General features: G+C 34.9%; 1 protein-coding gene across 7 annotated transcripts in view; it reads right to left on the bottom strand.

The window, feature by feature from the left end:
* Nucleotides 1–22,613, bottom strand: part of mtd (TLD domain-containing protein mustard) — a 312,338-nt gene that overhangs the window by 59,228 nt on the left and 230,497 nt on the right. For 4 of the 7 annotated variants that reach the window (XM_074184319.1, XM_074184320.1, XM_074184316.1 and 1 more), the window contains exons 3-4: nucleotides 18,306–18,365; nucleotides 11,033–11,133 (exon numbers count right to left, since the gene is read on the bottom strand). In XM_074184319.1, the coding sequence (XP_074040420.1) occupies nucleotides 11,033–11,133; nucleotides 18,306–18,365 (161 nt within the window). The remainder of the gene's footprint in view (nucleotides 1–11,032; nucleotides 11,134–18,305; nucleotides 18,366–22,613) is intronic. The other 3 variants (XM_074184321.1, XM_074184323.1, XM_074184318.1) reach the window with 1 other exon arrangement.

Raw genomic sequence — 22,613 nt, 5'->3', positions numbered from 1 at the left:
CCAGTCAGTCACTAGACGCGCGACATGTGGACGAGCATTATCGTGCATTAGGTGGCCGATCATGATTCCGCCCCATAGCATTACTGTACCACCTCTGTATGTGTGGACTTCCTGGACGTGTCTCAAACGTTCATTATTTCCAGGTCGTCTCCACAGTCTTACTCGACGAGAATCTGGATGAAATCCAAATCTGGATTCGTCTGTAAACAAAACTGTGGCACAATCATTTGCATCCCAGTTTTGATGTTCTTGACACCACTCTAATCTTCTACCGCGATTGCCTCTTGACAAAGGTGGACATCTAAGTGGCCTTCTGTTGTGGAGATCTGCTTCATGCAGTCGATTTCTGACAGTATCACGACCAATGGTTATCTGGTGCGTCTGCTGCAACACGTTAACCAACTCAGGTGCTGTGATTGTCGGTTGTCTTCTTGCGGTTAAGACCAAAAATCGGTCTTGAACTGCAGTTGTAGCGCGTCCTCGCCCTGGATGTTGTTCGGCTGGACTGCCAGTTTCACGGAAACGCCGCCACAATCGACTGATAACACTTTGGGAGACCCCCAAACGAAGAGCTACATTCATTTTAGCCGAAAACCTACAGTTTGTAAAAAACTTGATAAAAGATTAGTTACCGTTTTTGCAGGCTTTGTTCAACCCATAGAAATCTACAGGGTGGTCGAGTGTACCAATTTAATCGAAATTAAACGACCTCATGCATTTATTTTTATAATATTTAGTATGTTATAAAAATATCCCTAGACTTTTCCGATGTGTGTATTTTGATATCTACATATTTTAAACAAATGCGTTTATATCTGTTACACTTATGTTATTTTTTTTCAATTTCGATTTATACTAAAATGTACTCCCACGAATTTATAAACCTGTGATAATCTTTTGTTATATTTTGTTGTATTTTGGTTATATATTTATACCTTACTGACTTAAGTTTTCATATGTTCAATTGGAAAACTTCAATAAATTTATCTATCTATCAGTGATATTAAAAATCGTTGAGAAAGCTGAGAACCACCATATCCTTAAATATTTGGAGGGCGTTAACATCTTGGGCGATCATCAATATGATCAACAGGCGACTTTCTATTGTATGTCACCCATATTTGCAATAACGAAATCGAGAAACATGGAGATTCAAGAAATGTTGCCTTTGACAGTGTGTGGCATGAGGGTTTGCTAGCCAAGCTTCGATGTTATGGCTTATTGGATCATTTTTGTGTAAGGCTCTGCAGCTCTCTGAAAAAACGTTTCCTGCAAGTGGCCGTCGATGGATATCTCTCGAATACTTTTATCATCAACGTTGGTGTTCCCCAGGTGCCATATTGTCTCCCACCCTCCAACAAGAATCCAATATATTGCACACTTGTTTCGTCATTCCATTTGGAATCCTGGACATCGGCTGCAGATGCAAATCTTCACCGGCAGCAGAAGGTTGCATATCTTGATAAGAATCTTAGGTAATTTCGAATTGGGGTGAAAGTAACCAGGTTCCATTCAATGCCACGCAAACCCAGGCATCGGTTTCCTCTAAAAAGATAAATATCTTCGTTAAGTTGGTTGGGGGTCAAAATGGACACCAATATGTCTTGCCATAATCATGTCGCTGGAACTGCAGAGGCTGCTTCTCAAAAACTTGGAACACTGTTCCGAACCAGAAAACTGTACACTCCTCAGCAACTTTTGATGCCTTATAAAGCTCAGATCAGACCTCCTTTGGAGTATTGTTCTCATGTATGGAGCTCCGCCTTTAAGCATACCCTGAAGCTGCTGGTTTCCATCCAGAAAAGAGCTATCCGCCTGATTGGAGACGCGAACATCACGTGCAACCTTGATAGTCTGGAATAGACTTTAGATAGACTTTATAGATACTTTCACGGGAGGTGTTCAAGTGACTTGGCACATTCGATTCCACCAAGAGCGGTACATATCAGAAATACGCGACGCACTGGGTTCAACTCAGTACACCTCAAACTTCACTGCTTAAGAACTCTTTGATTTGGATAACTGCGTGTATGTGGAATAAACTTCCTGAGAAGGTTTTTCCAGATGAATTTAATCTCCAGCGATTCAATTCCAAAGTGAATCGCTACTGTCGCACAGGCACCGCTTTTAGAGCGCCTCAAGAATTTTCCTATAGTGCTTGTGTTCTGTCCTTACAAAAACAGTAACTAGACCAATTCCAATTGTTTTAACACTAAAAGCAGTCGATATTAATTATATTCCAGCACTTTCTCTGAAAGAGAAATTAAAAAATGATTAATTGATCAATATAAACAAATGAGAAATTGGACAAATAATTGAAAAAACAATGGATGTAGCGAATCGTTTCGATAACGGCCAGTTTTGTTCACTATAATGAAGGTTTTGTTTAATGCGGTTTCGGACGTTCTAGAGCATTTCCGGTGTAATATTCCAACATTCAGCATTAAAATTACAATTCATCATTTCTACTATCTGCGGAAGCTAGCATTAACCGTGTTTGTTTTTTTACGGCACTCATCGAATTCCAAATTGTCAACAAACAATAGAAGTGATTATTGATGAGTACATAATGCACAATCAATCAGTCTTAATCGTGAAAAAAAGCATAATATTTACTTTTTGAAAGATTTACTTCACAACATTTTCTCGAAATATCTACTGCTTTGAATCATAAAAATTCGATAACGTCAAATAGAGAAACCGATGAACTTCCAAATGAGGTATCACTTGATCCACAATCTTCAATTTAGGATTTAAGGGTTGGATCGCACCCCACCAACGGGTGGAAGTGGTAAGATTGAATATGTGTATATATGTTTTTTCCTCAGAATAAAAATCGACGGCTCCGAACGGTTTTCTTTTGTGAACAATATTCCACTTTGAAATTTTTCTCCCCAGCCTTCTGCGATTTCCTCCTATCACAGCATGAGATAGTCGATCCTCCCTTCCAATTGTCAACCTTTTTATTTCTCACAACCAAATTACAAAGCATAACGAGAATGCATTTCTTCATGCATTGTTCACAAGATGGAGTTGTGACTATTCCAAAAGCTTTGAAGCTGTTAATGGTATGATGATATGACCCTACTTTGTACCGACGTACAGCAATGACCTCGAAAATGGTCAAACGTCTGAGTTGAAAAAGCCTACTGAAATGTTTTGAGATTGGAGGTACATCTAACCGCTTTCTTTATCCTTAGAAAAACTTGTGAATCAAGGAACAGACTGGAAAAATAGTTTTTCCCTACAAAATAAGATGAATATTATCAATGTTATGAAATATGCAATGAACTTTTCACATAGCTTCAGTGTAACTTGTGGTCAAAAAATTTTCAAGTAGTGTTAAAGGCCGTAGATAACTGTGTCAAAGCTATATTCGTCAACGTTATATTTCGGGTTTGTTGGCACTGGTCCACACGTTTTCAAGACCGAATTCATCTACGACTACGGATGTATTCCATTGATGGTGGGAGAAGATTCGTTTCTATTGGTTCAATTCAATTACCTCATTCGACTGATATTAAGTGCAGGTGGCCAACTTTCATCAATGTTCATTTCCTTTTGAATTTTTATCGACTTCCCATAACGTCTTGGATAGTATAGTTGAAGTAAACGATATAGTGCAACCTACTTTCCTACACCTCCCCTTCAATAATATAGGTAGAGAGCTAACTAATTTTGTTATTCAAATCGTTTCTAATTGTATAAGAATTCTATATTCTCTGTTTCACTATCACTGTCGTTATTTAAATCAATAATGAATTTATTTCCACCATTAATATGGAAGTGTCCGATCTCCATATAGTATTTTTCAACTAAAATTACTTTTTTATTCCTTTTCTGCCAGTCTTCTTCGGTAATAGTAGATACTTCTTCTTTAACCAGCTCTATTACCTTTTTATCAAATTTTGGAAAATTATTTTTACGCCTGATGCTTTGTTTCAATTTTCCCCAAATCAACTCGATGGGATTGAAAACACAAAAATAGGGGGTAAGTTTCAGTATGGTGTGTCCATACTTGTTAGCAATACTCTCAAGGGCATACACTTTTTCAAATGTTTCTGTCTGTTAAACTTCAAGTAGTTGGTATTTGGTATAGTTATCTTCAAAATACTAATTGTTATCTATTAAAAAACTTTGTATTTCATCTTTCCTCGAATTTTTATTCGGTACTTTGATGAGCTGTCGCGAATAATAGGAAGCGTTTTCAAGAACTATTACACTTTTCGCATCCAAATTTGGGATCAATGTGTTTTCAAACCATTCCTCGAAAATATTAGCTTCCATGTTCTTATGATAGTCAAGATTACAGTCCTTAAGTTTTTTTCCAGATAATTTCAAAGAATTCGGAACCCATCCTTTACTTCCTACGCAATGCACAATCCTTTGTTTGCAGGCATGTTAGGCCTACACATTCTCGAACCATCAATCCATCCTTTCGTAACTGTGTCGTGAGTGTCATACCAAGTTTCGTCCAAATAGAAAATTTGCCGTTGTTCTTGTCTATATTTAGTTATTTGTTACGCAATTCCACTATTCTTCTGTTTTCCATAACTGCTTGACGTTTGTTTGTTATTTCAAATCTAAATTCTAGTTTCTTCATCCAATTCTGAAGAGTTTTGTCACAGCAGCTCACGTTACGCTCGAAAGTATTCAATTTCTTCCTTATGATTTCAATTGCTTTTGTAACTGACGTATATTGTTTGTTTTTGATGATTTTATCAGATGAGCATCTAAAGGTTTTGGTAATCTCGTATCACATCGCGTCTTGCGTTCATAAAGTTTGTTTTTGGCTATTTTACGTACAGTTGAAAAAGGAATTTCGGTCAAATCTGATGTTGCTTGTGGTAGTTTGTTTCCCTCGAAACCAAACTTGAGATGTAGTTTCTAATATACATTGAAACATACTCTCTGTGTTCTCTCTATTCTCTCTCTATTGAATGGTATCTCTTTTTCGCATTGTTCACCAGCGCTATTGAAATCACTACACAGGAAAAAGTCTGCGTTATTACTCGTTATTACTATTAGTACCTGTCCAAGGACGCCACATTTTAAATAGATAACAACAATTTTGAGTAATTATAACTGCACCAATATAGAATTTTAACAATTAAATCGCGATCAGTTCCTGAACTGAACATTGACTGAACGGCGATACACATCCCCATATTCTATTCGTCGCCGTAACATGACTTCAAATTTAATTTTATGACTCTTTAGCCAATCATAAAACTCGATTAGTAAAAATTATCCAATACGAACCGCCAATTCTTCAGTCCACGTATACTAGTCGTAGCGGCATTATTTCTCTGTATTGGTTTTTTTGGCCTTTGAGATGCCGATAGCTTTAACTATTCACAATAAAGATTACTTCGACTATAATTCTGAATTCAGTCGAGAACTTGAGCCTCTTTAAAGGCGACAACATGGATTCCTTCTCTAACTCCATGTTCCGCTACTGCTGATTTGTCGATATGCCCGGGGCGACGGCTTGTCTAGTGTTCAGAGAGTCGGGTACTTGCACTACTTTTCGTGGTTCCACTGTAAACCGATCATACTCACAACTCCGCCGCAAATTGAACCCACCCCACATGCGTGCACTATTTTGTAAACATGTTTTGAGACGGATTGGCGCACATTGAACCCATCCTACTGCTAGGTTCAATTTCAAACTGTTTCGTGTAGGTCGGGTTGCGCTAGCAACATAGTTTCGTGGGTCGTGGGTCTCTACTTTTGTCAGTGTGATCAGTTTTTTCGAAATGGAAAATGGATAAATTCATTGAAATTTTTAAGAGCTTTCCTGCTTTATATGATACTACTCATGAAGATTACATGAAAACAAAACTGAAGGATGATTTGTGGGAGAAGAGGTGCAACAGGATAAATGTTTCTTCATCCTCAGATGAAGAAGATGTAAAAAAACTAATCAATAGAGTTTATTCTATGATTTTCACTATGATTATTTAGTGAAAATCATACAATAAACTGTATTTATTAGTTTTTTAATATGGATTTTCATCAAGTATCGGTCAGTTCTATTCAATTATTGAAGAAGATGTTGCTGGCTTGTTGTCATCTTGACTACTGGAAGAAGTTATAGAGGTTTGGTTATGAGTCATGTGTGTGGGCCATGTTCAATATGCACTTCTATTGAAAAACATGTTCGTGGGTTTCGGTCACACGTGGGCTACGCATGGGTTGAGCTTCAGCTTCAGCTGACCTTGGACTGACCTTAGACTCTCTCGAATGGTTTCAATAAACCTGAATATCAATTTCACGTTGTTTCTGCAAAACTCTCCCGGGGTGGTTGGTAATATTCTTCACATATGGCAGGAAAAGTTTTCCATTGACAAATCTTTTTGGGGTTGCCTTGTTTTCTCTTTTCAGGGTTATATTATCCGCTCGAAATTCATTCAATAAATACTCGACAAATTGAGCAACAAGTTGAGCGGACGTCATTTTTCAGAAAAGAAAACACTCATTGAAATAGTGTATTCACGTGATTTAAAAAAATTGATCATGCTATCCCCATACGAATAGTTATTCATCCCTAATGAGTAATAAATTAAATGTATATTTTCCTATTATTGATAGCGATTCGAAAATAAGTGGCAGTATATGAAATGACGAATTAATTAGAAGTTGAATTTGGATTGGATTAGTTTCAATATGTATTCGATGAAGGGACGGGCTGCTAAAACAAACATTTGAAAGGTACTACATTGTAATTCATAAAACAATATCTAAGTTCTCGAAATAATTTATCTGAAAATACGCCGAATAATGAAAAAAAAAATTAACTGCAACTGGTTATAAAAACCTACGTTCCTTGGCATTTCCTACATCAACGAATTCTGCCAATTATGATTGATAAACAGGAACTGTTCTGATACGTCTATAAGTGAGTTTTATTCATACGTGAATGAAAAGTAATTAAACATTCATGGACGACCAGAACATACTTCAATATATAGTATAAAACATTGTAATTACTGAAATCGATGAACATGTCTGAAATAATGATCATATTTATAACCAAGAAAATGAAATAATTAAATTAATCGACTTCTGATATTGCAGCGTAAAACAATTATTTTTCAATTATTTAAACTGTTGTTTCTCTATATACTTTTTGTCAAGAAAGTATCGGGAATTGATCATTCAAAAAACCCGCGTGAAGGGATTGAGAAGTTTGAAAAGTACTTATGAGGGGGGGAGCAATCCTATTATACGAGTATCACTTGTACCACACTGACTTTTTGTTCAAAATAATTTTTTTTATTGTGTTTTGTCAAGTATAGATTGTATTTATGCAGGATCAACAATGAGCTAGCCTAATTTATTGAGATTATTATAATACATGTTACTTTTTCTAATAAAAAAAAATACTGCCGTAATTGTAGTGTTTTATCAAGGGATGAAATGGTAGTATCCATAAATAAATCATTTATTCATTTATTTGTATCCAAACAGATCAAAGGTCTAATTACATGGATAATGAATATAAAATAATCTTCACATTTCAATAATTATAAATCATGAGAGACAGTTGTGTACCCACTCAAAAACTTTGAGGTTGATTAGACATAAACTATATGTACTCTGTTATTGAATATGGTTGTGCAATAAAATCGATAATAATAATATATGTAAATTAGCTTATGGATAGAAAATCATATTCATGAACACATGAAAATACTAAATATATTCAATCAATCAATCAATTTATTTCACGAAAGGCAATGGTTACATTGAAAATTTAAAAATAATAAAGAAATTAGAAGAAATGAACAAGAACCCTACAAAAGATAATCTTGTTCGTGGGGATTAATATTCACTTATCTTAAGGTTATTATGTGCGGTTTCTCGACTGAGTGAGATTAACATGATGTCTTTGCTTTCATAGAAAGGGATAGCTGTTAGTGGAAAACTCTACAATGTTTATAGAGTGTGGTTAGTATATAATGTATATTAAAGTATTAAAGTTATAAAACACATTTCACATAATGAATATTATCAATAATTTTACATATATGATGTATGGTTAGTAAGTATATTTCAGAATTCACATCAGAATTCAATTTTTTTAATTTTTTTTAAATATATTCCGAGACATATATACATTGTGATTGGTAATTCAGTCAATTTATTATTCCCAGAATTGAATTTCTGAGAGAATTTGTTACGTTGTCGACATGTATATTCCATCTTAAGTGTCTATCAACAGTGACACCAAGGTATTTGATTTGGTAGGTTGCATCAATTTCGAAAGTAGTTCCGTGATTGTTGAAAGATAAACTGGGCAAGTTGGAAGCATTACAGCTCAACGGTAGGAACATACATTTTTCAAAATTGATGGTGAGTTGTTTGTGATTAAACCAATCTTATCAGGTGGCTGAAATCTTCTTCAACGATATGTTTCAAGTTGTCCCAAGAATCTGCGCTAGAAAAGATAGCCGTATCGTCAGCATAGCTGATAATATTTCCACATGTTTGCAAGGTGAGTAAGCTGTTTACACGAATCACGAAGAGGATTGGCCATAGGACTGTTCCTTGTGGAACTCCGCAAAGTACAGTTCTTCCTTCACTTATACATCCGTTTATAGTCACGAATTGTTTTCTTGAGTCCAAATAAGATGAAAAAATTTCAAAGCATTTCTTTGCATGCCAATACTGTCCAATAATAAATATGTATACCCTATCAAACATATATTCAAGAAATAATCTATTATTGCTCTACGAAATACTCCCTAAGGTAGAGTCCAATCTAAATCTTCAAGCAAACTACATGTATCGGTCAGTCGCAGCATGGTCACGAGAGGTGATCTGTTCGTTGTAACCACCAACGGAATAATGAATGGATAAGTTCTCCGAGTTCTACGGGAAGGGACATTGAATCTCAGTAATGATAGGATTCCTGGTGCCTTTATTCTGTCGTTTGTTACATTATACAAAACATATATCATGGTGAGGGATCTCCTAGTTTCTAAAGAGAGAACTTTGAAGTCATGTATAAGTCGATTAGATCTGATAACTTTATAGTTAGCCCTAATACGGAACTGTTTGTGATATAAGTACCTGAGCAATTTATTCTGTATTTTCTCGACTGCATTGATTGTGGGCCGATATTCACCTGACCATATTATACTTGCAAATCCCAATTTAGGTCTCACAAGTGAGTACTATAAATTTTATAGTATTGTTATTCGTAATTTCCCGAGTTTGTCTAATAATGAATCCTAACATTCAATTTGATGATTTAACAATATTTTGAATATGTTTGACAAACGATAAAGTACTGTTGTGAGTTACCCCAAGATCTCTAACCTCAGCACATCAGTGGAGGACTTCCCAATCCATCATATAATCAGAAATAACAGAATCCTTTACACACACTGTTTGCCAATTGTATATAGCGGCTAATGGATAGAAAAAACATGAATCATGAACCATGAATGAAAATATTTGTTCCGCATCAAAATCTGAAAGAGTGTTTCCCATTAACATAACGAACATTATGAACGTTTATCATTAACCAGTAAATGCTAATCATTTATCACCATTATCGCTAATAGACTAAATTCGATATTCAACGTGTAGGACGAGTTGTATAACCTGGAATTATAATTAACAATAATTGTGAAACTTTATCGTTCATTCACTATGATTATGCAACGCATCATACACAGTTCGTTGATTTCGAACAATAGGGGAATTAATGAAAGAATGAGATTTACAGGTATCATTTGAAAGCGTTAAATGGGCAAATATCTAAAGCTTAAAATCCGTGAAGTCACCTAAAGTGAGTTGAAACATGAGTAAATATAGATGATACTACACCTAATAATTATATATTAGAAATATAATGATGCATTGAATAAACTGGAAAGAAAATATTATCAGAAGAGATTAGTTTTTGTGAAAAAACTTTTTGGCCGTCTTCTTCACATCATTATACAAAAATGTGGAAAATAGCAATGAAACCTCTTTACAAAGGTTGTAAATCATGCAGAAAAATTTCTTTCTGATACCTTCGATTCAACTACTTTCAAACATATGATAATAATACATATATAAAACACTCAATCATTGCATGAATTTTTTTTTGCTGGTATCTTTTTGGCAACACTGTTTTTGACAGATCACGCGTGAATCGTGTCTTGAGTCATTATCAAACTTGTTCAGTTTGGTCTATAATTTAACCATGAATCGACTTACGAATAAACAACGCTTGCAAATTATTGAATTTTATTATGAAAATTCATGCTCGGTGAAGAAAGTGTATCGTGCACTTCTTCCAATTTATGGGCAGTTTCGTCGGCCTACTGAGGGAGCTATTCTGAAGCTTGTGACTGAGTTTCGAACCCAGTTCACATTATTGGACATTAAACCACCAACACGCATACGTAGAGTGAGGACCGAAGAAAATATTGCGGCTGTATCCGCCAGTGTTCGTGATGACCGTGAAATGTCGATTCGCCTCCGTTCGCAGCAATTGGGCCTCTGTTACTCCACTAGGCGGAAAATTTTGCGAAAGGATTTGGGTGTAAAACCTTATAAGAAACAGATGGTGCAAGAATTGAAGCCACACAACTTTTATAACTTACAACCTCAATTAGTTAGCCTGCTTGACCACTCGAATATATTCGTTTTAATTTATACTTTATTATATGCAGAAATGAAACAAGAAAGTCATTCATTTGCTTCAATGTGCTTAATGTTCGATTGTTCATAGATTCTTTTCATCAAAATAATATACTCCAAAACTTTTATAAACTCAGTCAAAAACTACGTTGCAACGTACGTATTTCTCGAAATATTTCTAAGGGCGACTCCCCTTTCAAAACAACTGACTTCCTCCTTTTTTTCCAACTATTTGCTTCCTCTAAAGATAACTCGATAATGAAACACTTTTTTTTACACCAACAAGCCCTTATATCCTAAAAGTTATACTCGAAGCACCACCTCAAGGGAGTTGTCAACTTCCTCACGGGTAACTCGATAAACTCGTCACAACTTTAAAAGTTCTCACCTCTTTCAAGACTTCTATCTAACTGGTTGTCGACTTTGGCCCGGAGCGCATCCAGATCAAAGGGGGATGCTATGCCGTGGTCCACGCTCCGACTTTTGCTCCTGAAATTTAATAAAAAAACATGATTCGATTGTTTGCGTCTGTTAAATCGTAAATGGGATAGCTCTTAATTCAGTGAGGAATGGTCGAATCCTCTCGTGGAAAATAATTTGAAGTAATCAATAAAATGAAGGGGTTAAGATATTGGACTGGCAACAGTTTTCACTTTGAAATAGACCAATAACACCAAATGATAAATTGACATTTGCAAAAAAACTTCAGAAGCACTTTTTTATCGATTTTGGATATGAAATGACATATGAAAAAATCATTTATTATGCAATTTTTAGACCCTACACTAAATTTCATCACACTAGCTCTAAATCGATATTTTTTCCTATTTTGTAAAAAGTTCGTCTCAATCGGAACATATTCACCGACAATAACCGATAAGTTGTAAATACACTGCCGTGCATAAAATTAGGCTCACCCCATGAGTTGAAGCTGTCTTGGAAATATATGTTTTTATTTGAATTATTTTATTTGGACAATACTGTACTGGAAAAGATTCCAAGCCAAGTTACTTTACGACGTTTCGGTTGTTAGTATCCAAAATCTTCTTCGGGTGATGATTGGACTTATTCCTCCGAAATCTAACTATTCATAGGTCATTCGAGTGCTTTTACCTATCCCCTCTTCCCGCTTCATCGGGTTTAGCGGGAGCTGACCGTTTGGCGGAAGTTGGTTGTGTTCCGCATGATTATAGGTTTCCATATTTTACGTATCTCTACGTTAGCTTGGCTAAATGCATTATTGGACAACATACAGTGAGCACCATATGTAACGGATAAATTCATTTTCAAGAAAAACCCTGAAACACGTCGAATTATGTATTTGAAAAGACACTCTGTGACATAAAAAGAAATACCCCCTTCTTCACCCCCCTCAACGTGACAGCCAACCCCCAATTCAATTTTCTGTACAGACATATCTTCATTTTTTAATTTCGTGCATGCGTCATAATGAAACAAAAAATTCAAAGAGTTGAAAGGTATCACGTAGGTATTCCATTGAATCTGTGTGCTGTACAATATGCCATGCACCTTCAATTTTTTTGTTTATTTTTACCAACCGTTGTTTGTCAGCTATGACAGTTGAGTAAAACATTTTATGTTTTCTGTGAACTTGCTGAAGAGAAACAGTTTTGCAGTTGTTGTTTGTGTTTTTTTTTTCAGTATTACTTTCAGACAATAGGCTAAAAGTTCTAGCAATGTCTCATTTGACTGAATGTCAAAGAGTAGAAGTGTTCCTATACTACTAGCATGTGAGGACAAAACTAGAACCCAGAAGAATGTAAGTGAAATGTTCAATAATAAATATCCTGATCATCACATTTCTCAATCTACCGTTAGTAGAATAGAAACGAAATTTCGTGAATTTGGGACTGTCAAAGATATTTCAAAACCAGGCAGGAGTGTATTGATTGACGATGGAAAGACATTGGATATTTTGGTAGACATCGAGGTGAATCCATATAAACCTACCCGACAATTTGCCGCCATTTACGACATAAGTCAAAGTTCGATATTGCGTGTTTTTAAAAGTGAAAAGTATCACCTTTATAAAGTACAATTGGTACATGAACTCAACGAAAACGATCCAGATCGCAGAACTGAGGTTTGCGAAATAATAGAAGCCAGGTGTATGCGGGATCTTTCGTATAAGAAAAATATAATTGTTTTCCGACGAGTCAACTTTTTTTTTTAAATGGAACCGTCAACCGACAGAACTGTCGATATTGGAGCCGAGAAAATCCCCATTGGATGATGGAGTCCCACACTCATTATCCCAGAAAAGTAAATGTTTGGAATAATCGCATAATTGGACCATATTTTTTCAACGAAACAATAACCAGTGAACATTACTTGGAGTTTTTGACTAATTTTTTAGTTCCAACGCTGAAAAGACTTTTTCCAGATAATGATAATCCGAATCAAATTGATAGGAGTATCTGGTATCAGCAAGATGGTGCTCCACCACATTTTGCAACTGATGTTCGTGCATATCTGAATGAAGTTTTTCTCAACAGATGGATTGGTAGACGAGGTGCCATAGAATAGCCAGCCCGTTCTCCCGACATGACCCCGCTTGATTACTTTTTGTGAGGTTACCTAAAATCCAAAGTATACGTCAATAGAACAAACAATATTGAAAGTTTGCAAATCAGAATTAGAGAAGAAATAGAACGTATCACTCCCGAAACCATTCAAAATGTTGTTGATAACTTTCAGCAACGCCTTTATTATTGTCAAGAAACAAATGGCTGTCAGTTTGAACATTTGATCTGAAGACTTCCATTAGTTGCACATTGATTGCTACCGCTTTAATAAATGATTTAGATAACACAATTTATTCAATTGGTTTTTTGACGCATGCACGAAATTAAAAAATAAAGATATGGCTGTACAGAAAATTGAATACCCTCCAAAATAAGGTATCACTTGACCCCCTTTCGCATTTAAAAAAATTGGGGGAGTGGCTGTCACGTTGAGGGGGATGAAGGAGGGGGCATTTTATTATGTCACAAAGTGTCTTTTCGAATACATAATTCGACGTGTTTCAGGGTTTTTCTTGAAAATGGCTAATAACGCAGAAAATTAATTTATCCGTTACATATGGTGCTCATTGCGGCTTCTCCTAAACCAGTGTTCCTCCTTGTGGATGATTTCAGCTTGAGCTTGTTATGTTGATGAGTCCAAACATGCTCTGTTATTCCTGATTTGCTGGTTTCTCCTCGCTGTGTGTGTTTCTTCTGCGCGGCAATACGAACTTTAAATAGCCTCTTAGTTTCACCGATGTGTGATTCTCCGCACTCGCAAGGTATCCGGTGATTGCAATTCTTGGAATCGCAGTACGGGTTTGGTGGCCTGGTTTTCGTGAGATTGCTACGGATAGTGTTCCCAAATCTGAAGAAGGTTCTGGATCCAATCCTTCTTATCCTTTCCGACAATCCTCTGATGTAGGGAAGTACAAGTACTGGTTGTGGCAGCTTCTCTTCCTTGTGGAGCTCTTGCTGTCTTCTAGCCAAAGTCTGTTCCACCATCACTTTGGAGAAACCATTCTATATTAGATAATGGAAGTCCAAACTAATGAAACATTGTCAACCACCTTCAAACAAACGTTTTTCTCTACAGTTTTATCTGTCAATTGCCTTTTGTGTACTATTGTCAATGTAAGTGTATCAAAATGAACATAAATTTTGTTGTGGGAAGAATTGTGGCGGTTTTCAAAATACGTCGCGGTCAGAACCATACTGCAAGAAACGTTGGTACCGTACGTCTAAATTAAATTAAAAACTAATAATCATAAAACACAATCAACATGAAAAAAAACCTGCGGCAAAACACGCACTCCCATGTAATGAATAGCCACATAAAAATCTAAACAGGACCATTAAAAGCACATACAAGCAACTAATAACTGCAATTGAGACAATCACAAGGTTATTAGAATTTTGATATGCATCATCTTCGCATAACGGGCGTGAAGCTGTAAAATAAAATTTCATTTCAATAAAAGAGAACCTTGAAATATCATCGATGGGGACCGAAGAAAATAAACACAAACAGGTCACTTACGATTGGTCGACACTGTAATGGTGCCATGTTCAGTGACATGTGAAATACACAGAAAGAAAGAAAAATATGCTTTAGAACTGATTGAAAAATATAATCAATAGTTTGTCATATGATAGATGTGGGTACCTAAGTAATGTAACAATTACTACTACACTACACAAGATCAAATATAAAGTAGCTACCAATCCCATTTTTGAGGTAATGGGATACATAAATACAGTACATTCCATTAAAAACGAGCCACTCTGAATAACTTTTGGTACAATGATTTGCAGGAAAAATAAAAAAACACCTCAACAGTAGTATGTATACAGGGGGACACATTTTGACAAATTCACATTTGATATAACTTTCCCTATCGCATATCCAGAGCATGTCACAATTTATTTGAATGGATCAATTGTTTGGCATTATCAGATGTTCCATGATGAACAGATTTCAACAAAGTAGAATACATTATGGTCTGAAGCTCATAGTTTGGAAGCTGAAAATTATTTGAATTGAAAAACTTCTGTGCAATCTGTTACCTAGGTTTCATAGGTGTGTTTGTGAAGTATACTTCAAAAAAGTCTTGATTTGCCTAGTTGAGTTTGAATTCGATATTATCTTCATTTTGTATTTGTCTCATTCTACAATAACGATTACCTACCAGGTGAAGTTACAATTGGTGTTTCTGTTTTTGTTTATAAGCTTTGAGAACGGATTGAAATAGTGTGTACCACCAGAATGGAAATAGGGCTAGAGCTGCTGCCCTATGTTCAATGATAATCATCCAGGAAGAAATGTATGATACAAATACGTTTCGGAATTATTGAACAAATTTATGGAAACTTGGATCTGTTAACAATAAAAAGAATAACCGTTGAGGAGTTGTCAACGATGAAGCTATTTGTACTGCAGTTTTAGGACACGTTGGACAAATGGAAAATTTGCAAACTCCTACTAAGTTTTATTAAAACAACGATGAAAATAAGAACAACAATAAAAAATAATTGGCGCTCCGGGGCGACTTCATTGATTCCAGTGGCGCATTTGCTTTTTCAGCTGCAGGAAAACCCAGAAAAACCTGCAGCCCCACATCATCTGAAGATATTGATCTAACAATGTCCTCTCACTTATAAAACAAAATAAAACAAAACCAGACCGTTCCGTTTTTGACCAAGGCGTAATAATGACCAAATTCAACGCCAGAACCACAGTGAACAACGACTGCATGAATATTATAATAGTGGTCTGCTACATTGAAATGTTCATCTATTTCGAACCTTCCAAAGAGTTTTTTGCTTCCGTCAGAGGTTGAGTCTTGTTTGAAGATCATCAGTGTTATTATTAGATTGACTGGTGCCTCAGCTATACTTGTTTCCTCATAACAGTCAGTTAGTTTGGCGCATGTTTGGCAATACAGTCGGTCATCACCTGTTAAAAATTCCATTTTCAGATGATTTAATAATGAGCTTTGAGCTTTGCATGGACTGGTTATCCAAGTTATCTCGAGAATCGGAAATCAGTTGCACAACTGTTTTCAGGATCCTTCATGAGTTCAAATTTCATTAGACTTATCGAGTTTTGTGAAAGTCTCACTGAACGGATCAACTTGCATCACAATTTCTTCTATAAAATTTGTTTTTCGGATGAATGTTTGTTGTTCCAGAAGTTATTCAGTGTGGCTCGTTTTGAATTCAAATAAATTGTGGCTCTCGAACCATAAGCCTCAGAACATATGTTTTATACTTTGTTTAAATCTGCTCATCATGGAGCATCTGATAATGCGAAACAATATAGAATGATCCATTTAAAAAAAATTGGTAACATGCTCTGGGGGTGCGATAGGGGAAGTAACATCAAATGTGAATATGTCAAAATGTGTCCCTCTGTATACTATTGTTGACGTGTTTTTTTATTTTTCCTGAAAATCATTGTACCAAAAGTTATTCAGGATGGCTCGTTTTAAATAGAATGCACTGTATATGAAGATTATTGTCAGTAGTTTCTCTTTGAGATACAAACTGGAAAAGAAAACCTTTCTAAACAATATTTTTATATGAACATTGAATGACATGAAAATAATTTTCCTTTTCAATTTGCAAAACAATTTTTTTTTGGAAATGGAACAGATATCATTCATAGCAACGCTACACAACGTGATTATAAAAGAGTGACATAATATTTTTCCCCGAACCTGATTTCGATATACTTTTCTGATTTGGAATTTTGATACTTATTGAGATCCCTGCAAATGAAAAATAATTTTGATGAGCATCATAAGTCAGGGCCGGATCCAGGCAGGACAACAAGGGCATGTGCCCCGGACGCCTGTTTTTTGGGGGCGCCAGAAACATCATCAGAATTAGTAACGGATTCATATTGAAAATAAAGCTCATAAAGTGAAGCTCATAAAAACGTATTTAGGAAATACTATGAAACAGTAACACGACTTACAAATTTGGTCATCATTTCTATTGAATATAAAAGGCCTTCTTCGATTTCCTTTGATAAGATAATCAACAGTTTTGCAGCAAAGAAGGCTAGAAAGCTAAGGTTTTAATTTAATGTAGTTATTGTATTCCTTTCAATGAAAGTTTAAAAGCTGTTAATTTTACTAGTTCGGACTTCCATTGTCTAAAATGATTTCAATCTGATTCGAAATCTATGAAAAAAAATTAAAATAAGTATGATTAGTTAAAATATCGATTATATTAAGCAATAAAACGTGAAATGAAAATACAATGAAACGATTAAAATAATCAAGATAAAAGATGAACATGATCACAGAATAAAAAGAAATAAAAAATAATGAAAAATCAAAATGAACAAAAATTTAAAAAAGGAGATAAGAAAAATAAAAAAAACAAACCAAGTTTTTTCTCGACGTTTCGATTGTGGGTACTAACAGCCTTGATTATTTTATTCGTTTTATTGTTTTTTCGTTTCACGTTTTATTGCTTGATATAATTTTACTTTTATTTGTATTATGCGTTTTAATTTCACGCAACTTTGCTTTATTATTATTTCTAATTCATTTTAATATTAGAGAGATGTATGAATATTTAAAAAATATGGGCCTTTATGATGAAACATAACTAATTCGCGACAAAAACAAAAAAAAATTGTTGATATGATTAACTGATTTTGCTGTGACATACTGTAATTTTTCTTTCATTCATTTTTTCCCATTTGTTTCAAATCATATTGCAAAATTAGTAATATATCCATATGATATTTTGAAGAAATATTAAAATGTGAATCGCTTGTATGCGCCATATAAATGAATGAATATTTATTCATTCAAAGTACTTTATGAAACTACTTTGATATGTGTTGTGATAAGAAAATTATGACTTGATTGAAATAATACAGTAATTTTTTTCTCAACCTCACGTAGTACTAGACGTGTTGGTAGATTGGGCACCCTTCGGGGGGGGCAAGATCAAACCCTGCCTTCCCTGATAATAATCCTAGGTCCGGCCCTGTCTCTTGCCGAGATGTTAACTATACCAATTAGAAAATAATAGGAGTTAAAGGTGCTTTGCAGCATGCAAAAAAAAACAATCCAAAGCAATATTCATACATTCACAAAACAATCATGAAATACGTACCGCATCCAAGTAAAATTTTCCTTTGTGACCTTTCCTCCATCCTGAGATGCCCTGCGTGACCTGTGATCCAAGCAGAAAACCAAGAATGAGGCGAATGAAAAATCATGCAGAATAAATAATAATAAAAATTGTGTAAAGATGTTGTTTGGTGAGCGAGATAATGATTTTTTGACGAATAATACATGCAAATGGTCGCATTCTCTTTGATTCAAAATGAAATAAACCGCATGCAATATAAATGTCCGGCATTTTATTTCTAGCTCCTTAGAGAATTTTTCAACATTATTATTCTCATATTATCACACAAAACTAGCAACTAATATATTCATAAATAAATTATACAATTACATAATAGATTGCTCAATTAGAAACAACAATTATTGATTATATTAGAAGTACCAAATATTAATGATCAAGTATAAACAGTTGTTGGGTATATAAATCATAAAATTAATGCAAATTATTTGAACTCTTTAGCCAAATGAACAAAATTAGTCCTGAATAAGGAAATACTTTCAACACTAGGTAGAAATGTACTGAATTAGTCAGATCCAAATGAAGGATTTGTATAGACATGTGCCATTCTTTGATTAACCTGCCAATCTTAATGGGTCTAGATCCTTCTGGTCGGTAGCTAAAGCTGTTAATCAGAACTTTACATAATCCACAATTCCACCACCATCCAAGCGGATGGTTTAATTGTAATAACAGCCATAGAAAAAGCAAATCTACTAGCTGAACAATTTGCGTCCTACTCCACAGTCCATTTTTTGAGAAAGGCATTACCCACTATTCATTCCCACACTAGCAACCACGATGCTATGGCTTGTTGGGTCATTTTTGTGTATGGCTCTTCAGCTTCCTGAAAAAACGTTCCCTGCAAAGAACGGTGGCTGCTCATCGTTTTGAGGTTCAACTCAGTACACCTCGAACTTCACTGTTTAAGGCAGATTTTCAGTTAATCGACTATCAACTTCACCAACTCCATAATAGATACGTTGTTTTCAATGGACTCAAGTTATAGTTTTCAGGGTCGATGATGATATAGGTCCACCGCTATCTTGAAAATAGACGCGTGATAATTTTTTAAAATTTATATCCTGAACTATGATAACCACGTTGAAGCCATTCTCCGAGTTGGTTGGCCAACGCCTGCAGGCTCTCATGCTTGACGTTTCGTCTATAAATTGCTTGTGCTGACCTCACAACAGAAACCACTATACTATCTGCGAGGTCTACAACTGCCGAGAACAACACGAACACTTTGCCCGTTGTATCACTACCTTTAATATCTACCGCAATTGTAGACGAAACGTAAGGCATAAAACCCGCGGCCCTGCAAACTTATTTCTAGACTACCTTTGATGTAAGAGCTTTCGATTCTTATGTGGTGTCTCTTAATCCATGAACTGTTGAGTGATTTATAATTGCAGTCCAGGTCTAGGTTGAAGTTCAATTCTCATAAGTGACTACAGGCTAACTCTATTACTCGGCTTTATTATAGAAGGCTGTATACTAGCTGGTCAACAAAAGTCGAGGGTTTTTTATTCAAAAACCAATTTATGAAGTATTTTAGTAATTTAAGATGTTTTAGGTCATATTACATTATACTAATATGCAAAGTCAATTCGAATGGTATGAAAACTAAATAGTTACCGAACGTCGGCAGTTTCTTTGTATGGCATGGGCGATGTGGTATATATAATTACGAGGTCTAATCATTATTTTTATGTGCGAGGTTTTATATGGTATTAACTAGTAAATTTATCAGACCCGGTACATTAGTCTTTCATTTAGCTGTTCGGATTGACTTCATATAGACTATACTCTGGTATCATCTTTAGTATATAAACTATTAGCCATTTCGAATAAACATTCATTAAAAATAAGTGCATTATTACACATGTGAATATATAATTCGGTAAATTCTCAGAAAATAATGAAATATAAAACAAAGAAGGTAAGATCAATATCTTTAAATATGATTTGTATAAACGTAAGTACTTCATTGCTCGCCCCAAAAGATGAAGAATTGATAAATGAAATTTATCGTAAAAAATGTATATAAGAATCTCTGATGAGAACGAACCTCTTAATTTTAAATTTAGTTGTGTCTATAATTTTTCAATTATGAATCAAAAGTTAGTAAACAATTGTAGACAGTATAATTGTCTGAAAAAATTCTCAACAAAATTTTTATAGTAATTCAGCAGATAAACTCAAAAAATAATCACGCCTATATTTTTTTATTGGTCTTTTTTGTCCTGAATTTATAATTGGTTTGAACGCATGCAAAAGTATGTCAATATGAAGTTCAAGAATTTTTTTAAAAAACAATGAAATGTTGTTTTTTTTTCTTTACTCATTGAGGAATCCTCAAAGATGACCCTCCTATAGTCAAGGATCTTGATAACATTCAACGGGTTTCAAAACAGATCATCGAATATTTCAAAAATAAACATCCACCTGTGCCCTAAGAACATTGTTTCTCAACCCGTAAGGCAAAGATGTCCACATAATATTAACGCCATAGCGACATTAACCGTGAATATTTTATATTTTTGTTCAATACGTTATCATATTGTTCCTCCTACAAATTAAATGAGTTTCGCGTTAAACCGATTATTTGGCAAAAGAACCGTGTGGGATACTGTTCGCAGTTCGTTAAATTAACCACGATCGTCATTAAACTCATATTATTTGAAATGAAATTTTCCTGGTTTATAAATATTCTTCCTACACAAAATTGTTTATAGTTAGATATAGTTGGTGTTACGATATTCACTAGAAAGATAAAGAACTCGCATTTTTATTGATATAATTTAGTAGATAATAGGTTAATTATAACACCGCGAAATTTTTTGGTGGTATTTCTTTATGTGTGTAATGAAAAAAGTTTATTTTTGATCGTGTTGTTCCATTGGATCCTTTGAATGTTTCATGCTGTATTTTTCTATTTAAATTATCGATAATGCTCGCCAAATCAGTTTTGTTTCTTAAAAATCATAGAAAAAGAGGTATCTCTCAGAATATAATAATAATAATAAGTGCGAATTTATTGGAACTATTCGTTCCCCACCCTCAGGCTCATACAAGCTAATACGCCTGATGTAGTCCTTCTCGACCACCAGGGCAAAACGATATTTGTCGTGGAGTTTTCATCTCCTGGCGAGACAAATATCGTCAGAAAAGAGGAGGAAAAACGGATAAAATATCGAGATTTTCTCTTCGAACTCCGCAGACTCTTTCCAGATAACTGTGTCAAGATGGTTGTTCTAATTATTGGAGTTCTTGGTGGAATGATGCCCTCTCTACTCTCGAATCTTAAAACCATACCGGCTTGCCGCACTAAGGCAGACATCTTAGCCGCACAGATGCAGAAGGCTGTCATTCTTGGCTCACTGCGCTTGTTCAGGGCACATGATTCTCGGACCGAATGATCATTTACCCCACGGTGTCGGGAGTGGTCATTGGTTGATAATGCTGGTGCGCCCTCCCGAATGTATCGAGGCTTCGGGGGATAGGGCCTGACACAACGGTGAAAATAATAATAATAAATGAATTTATTGACAGCAGAAATAACATAATAACATATGGAGAAAAACAAAATACAAATTTGTCAATAGGATACAAGATTGAACAGAGTTCATTCTTCCTCTTGCACCTTACAAAAAAAGATGAAAAAAAACAAAGGACCTAAAATTGTAATTGCAATTATGATTGCGGGTACAACATTTGATTCGAATAAAGAGGGGATATGAGGCGGATATCGATACAAACATAAGAATACTACAAATATTTTAGCTATGGCCTACGAGAGCCAATGTGTCGTAGAAGATATTCGGGTATTATTGTTTTTTTCAGGTGTTCAACTCTTTGAATTCGTTGTTGCTTATTTTTATTCAGAAAATAATGATACACTACGTCACAATGGTTGAAAATAGATAGTATCAACAAATCACAAATGAATAATTTGGTTTTTAGGCTCAAGACATGCCTATGAGGGTATAATACTTTCATTTTCCCAAATGCTCTTTGAATCAACGTTGAAGTATGTTTTTTGAATTTGAGTTCATCATCGATAAAAACTCATAGATTTCAAATCTGATTTACAACTGGTAAAACAGTGTCATCAATTTTTACGATCGGGTCGCTAAGTTTCCACCTTGTGACTTTCCTTCCAAATACAATCACAGAGCATTTGGAATTAATAACTTCCAGGGCATGTTTCTTCGATACATTAACGAATTGATTCAAATCATCATTAATGATATTTTCGCTTTGCTGTACAGTCAGGAGTAAATGAAT

The sequence above is a fragment of the Leptinotarsa decemlineata genome, unplaced genomic scaffold, assembly GCF_025532065.1.
Source record: "Leptinotarsa decemlineata unplaced genomic scaffold, Ldec_3_MD MMD2_tig00026354_RagTag_RagTag, whole genome shotgun sequence".
NCBI lineage: Eukaryota > Metazoa > Arthropoda > Insecta > Coleoptera > Chrysomelidae > Leptinotarsa > Leptinotarsa decemlineata.
Note: the sequence above shows the minus strand (reverse complement) of the source record. Positions and strands in the feature narration are given on the sequence as shown.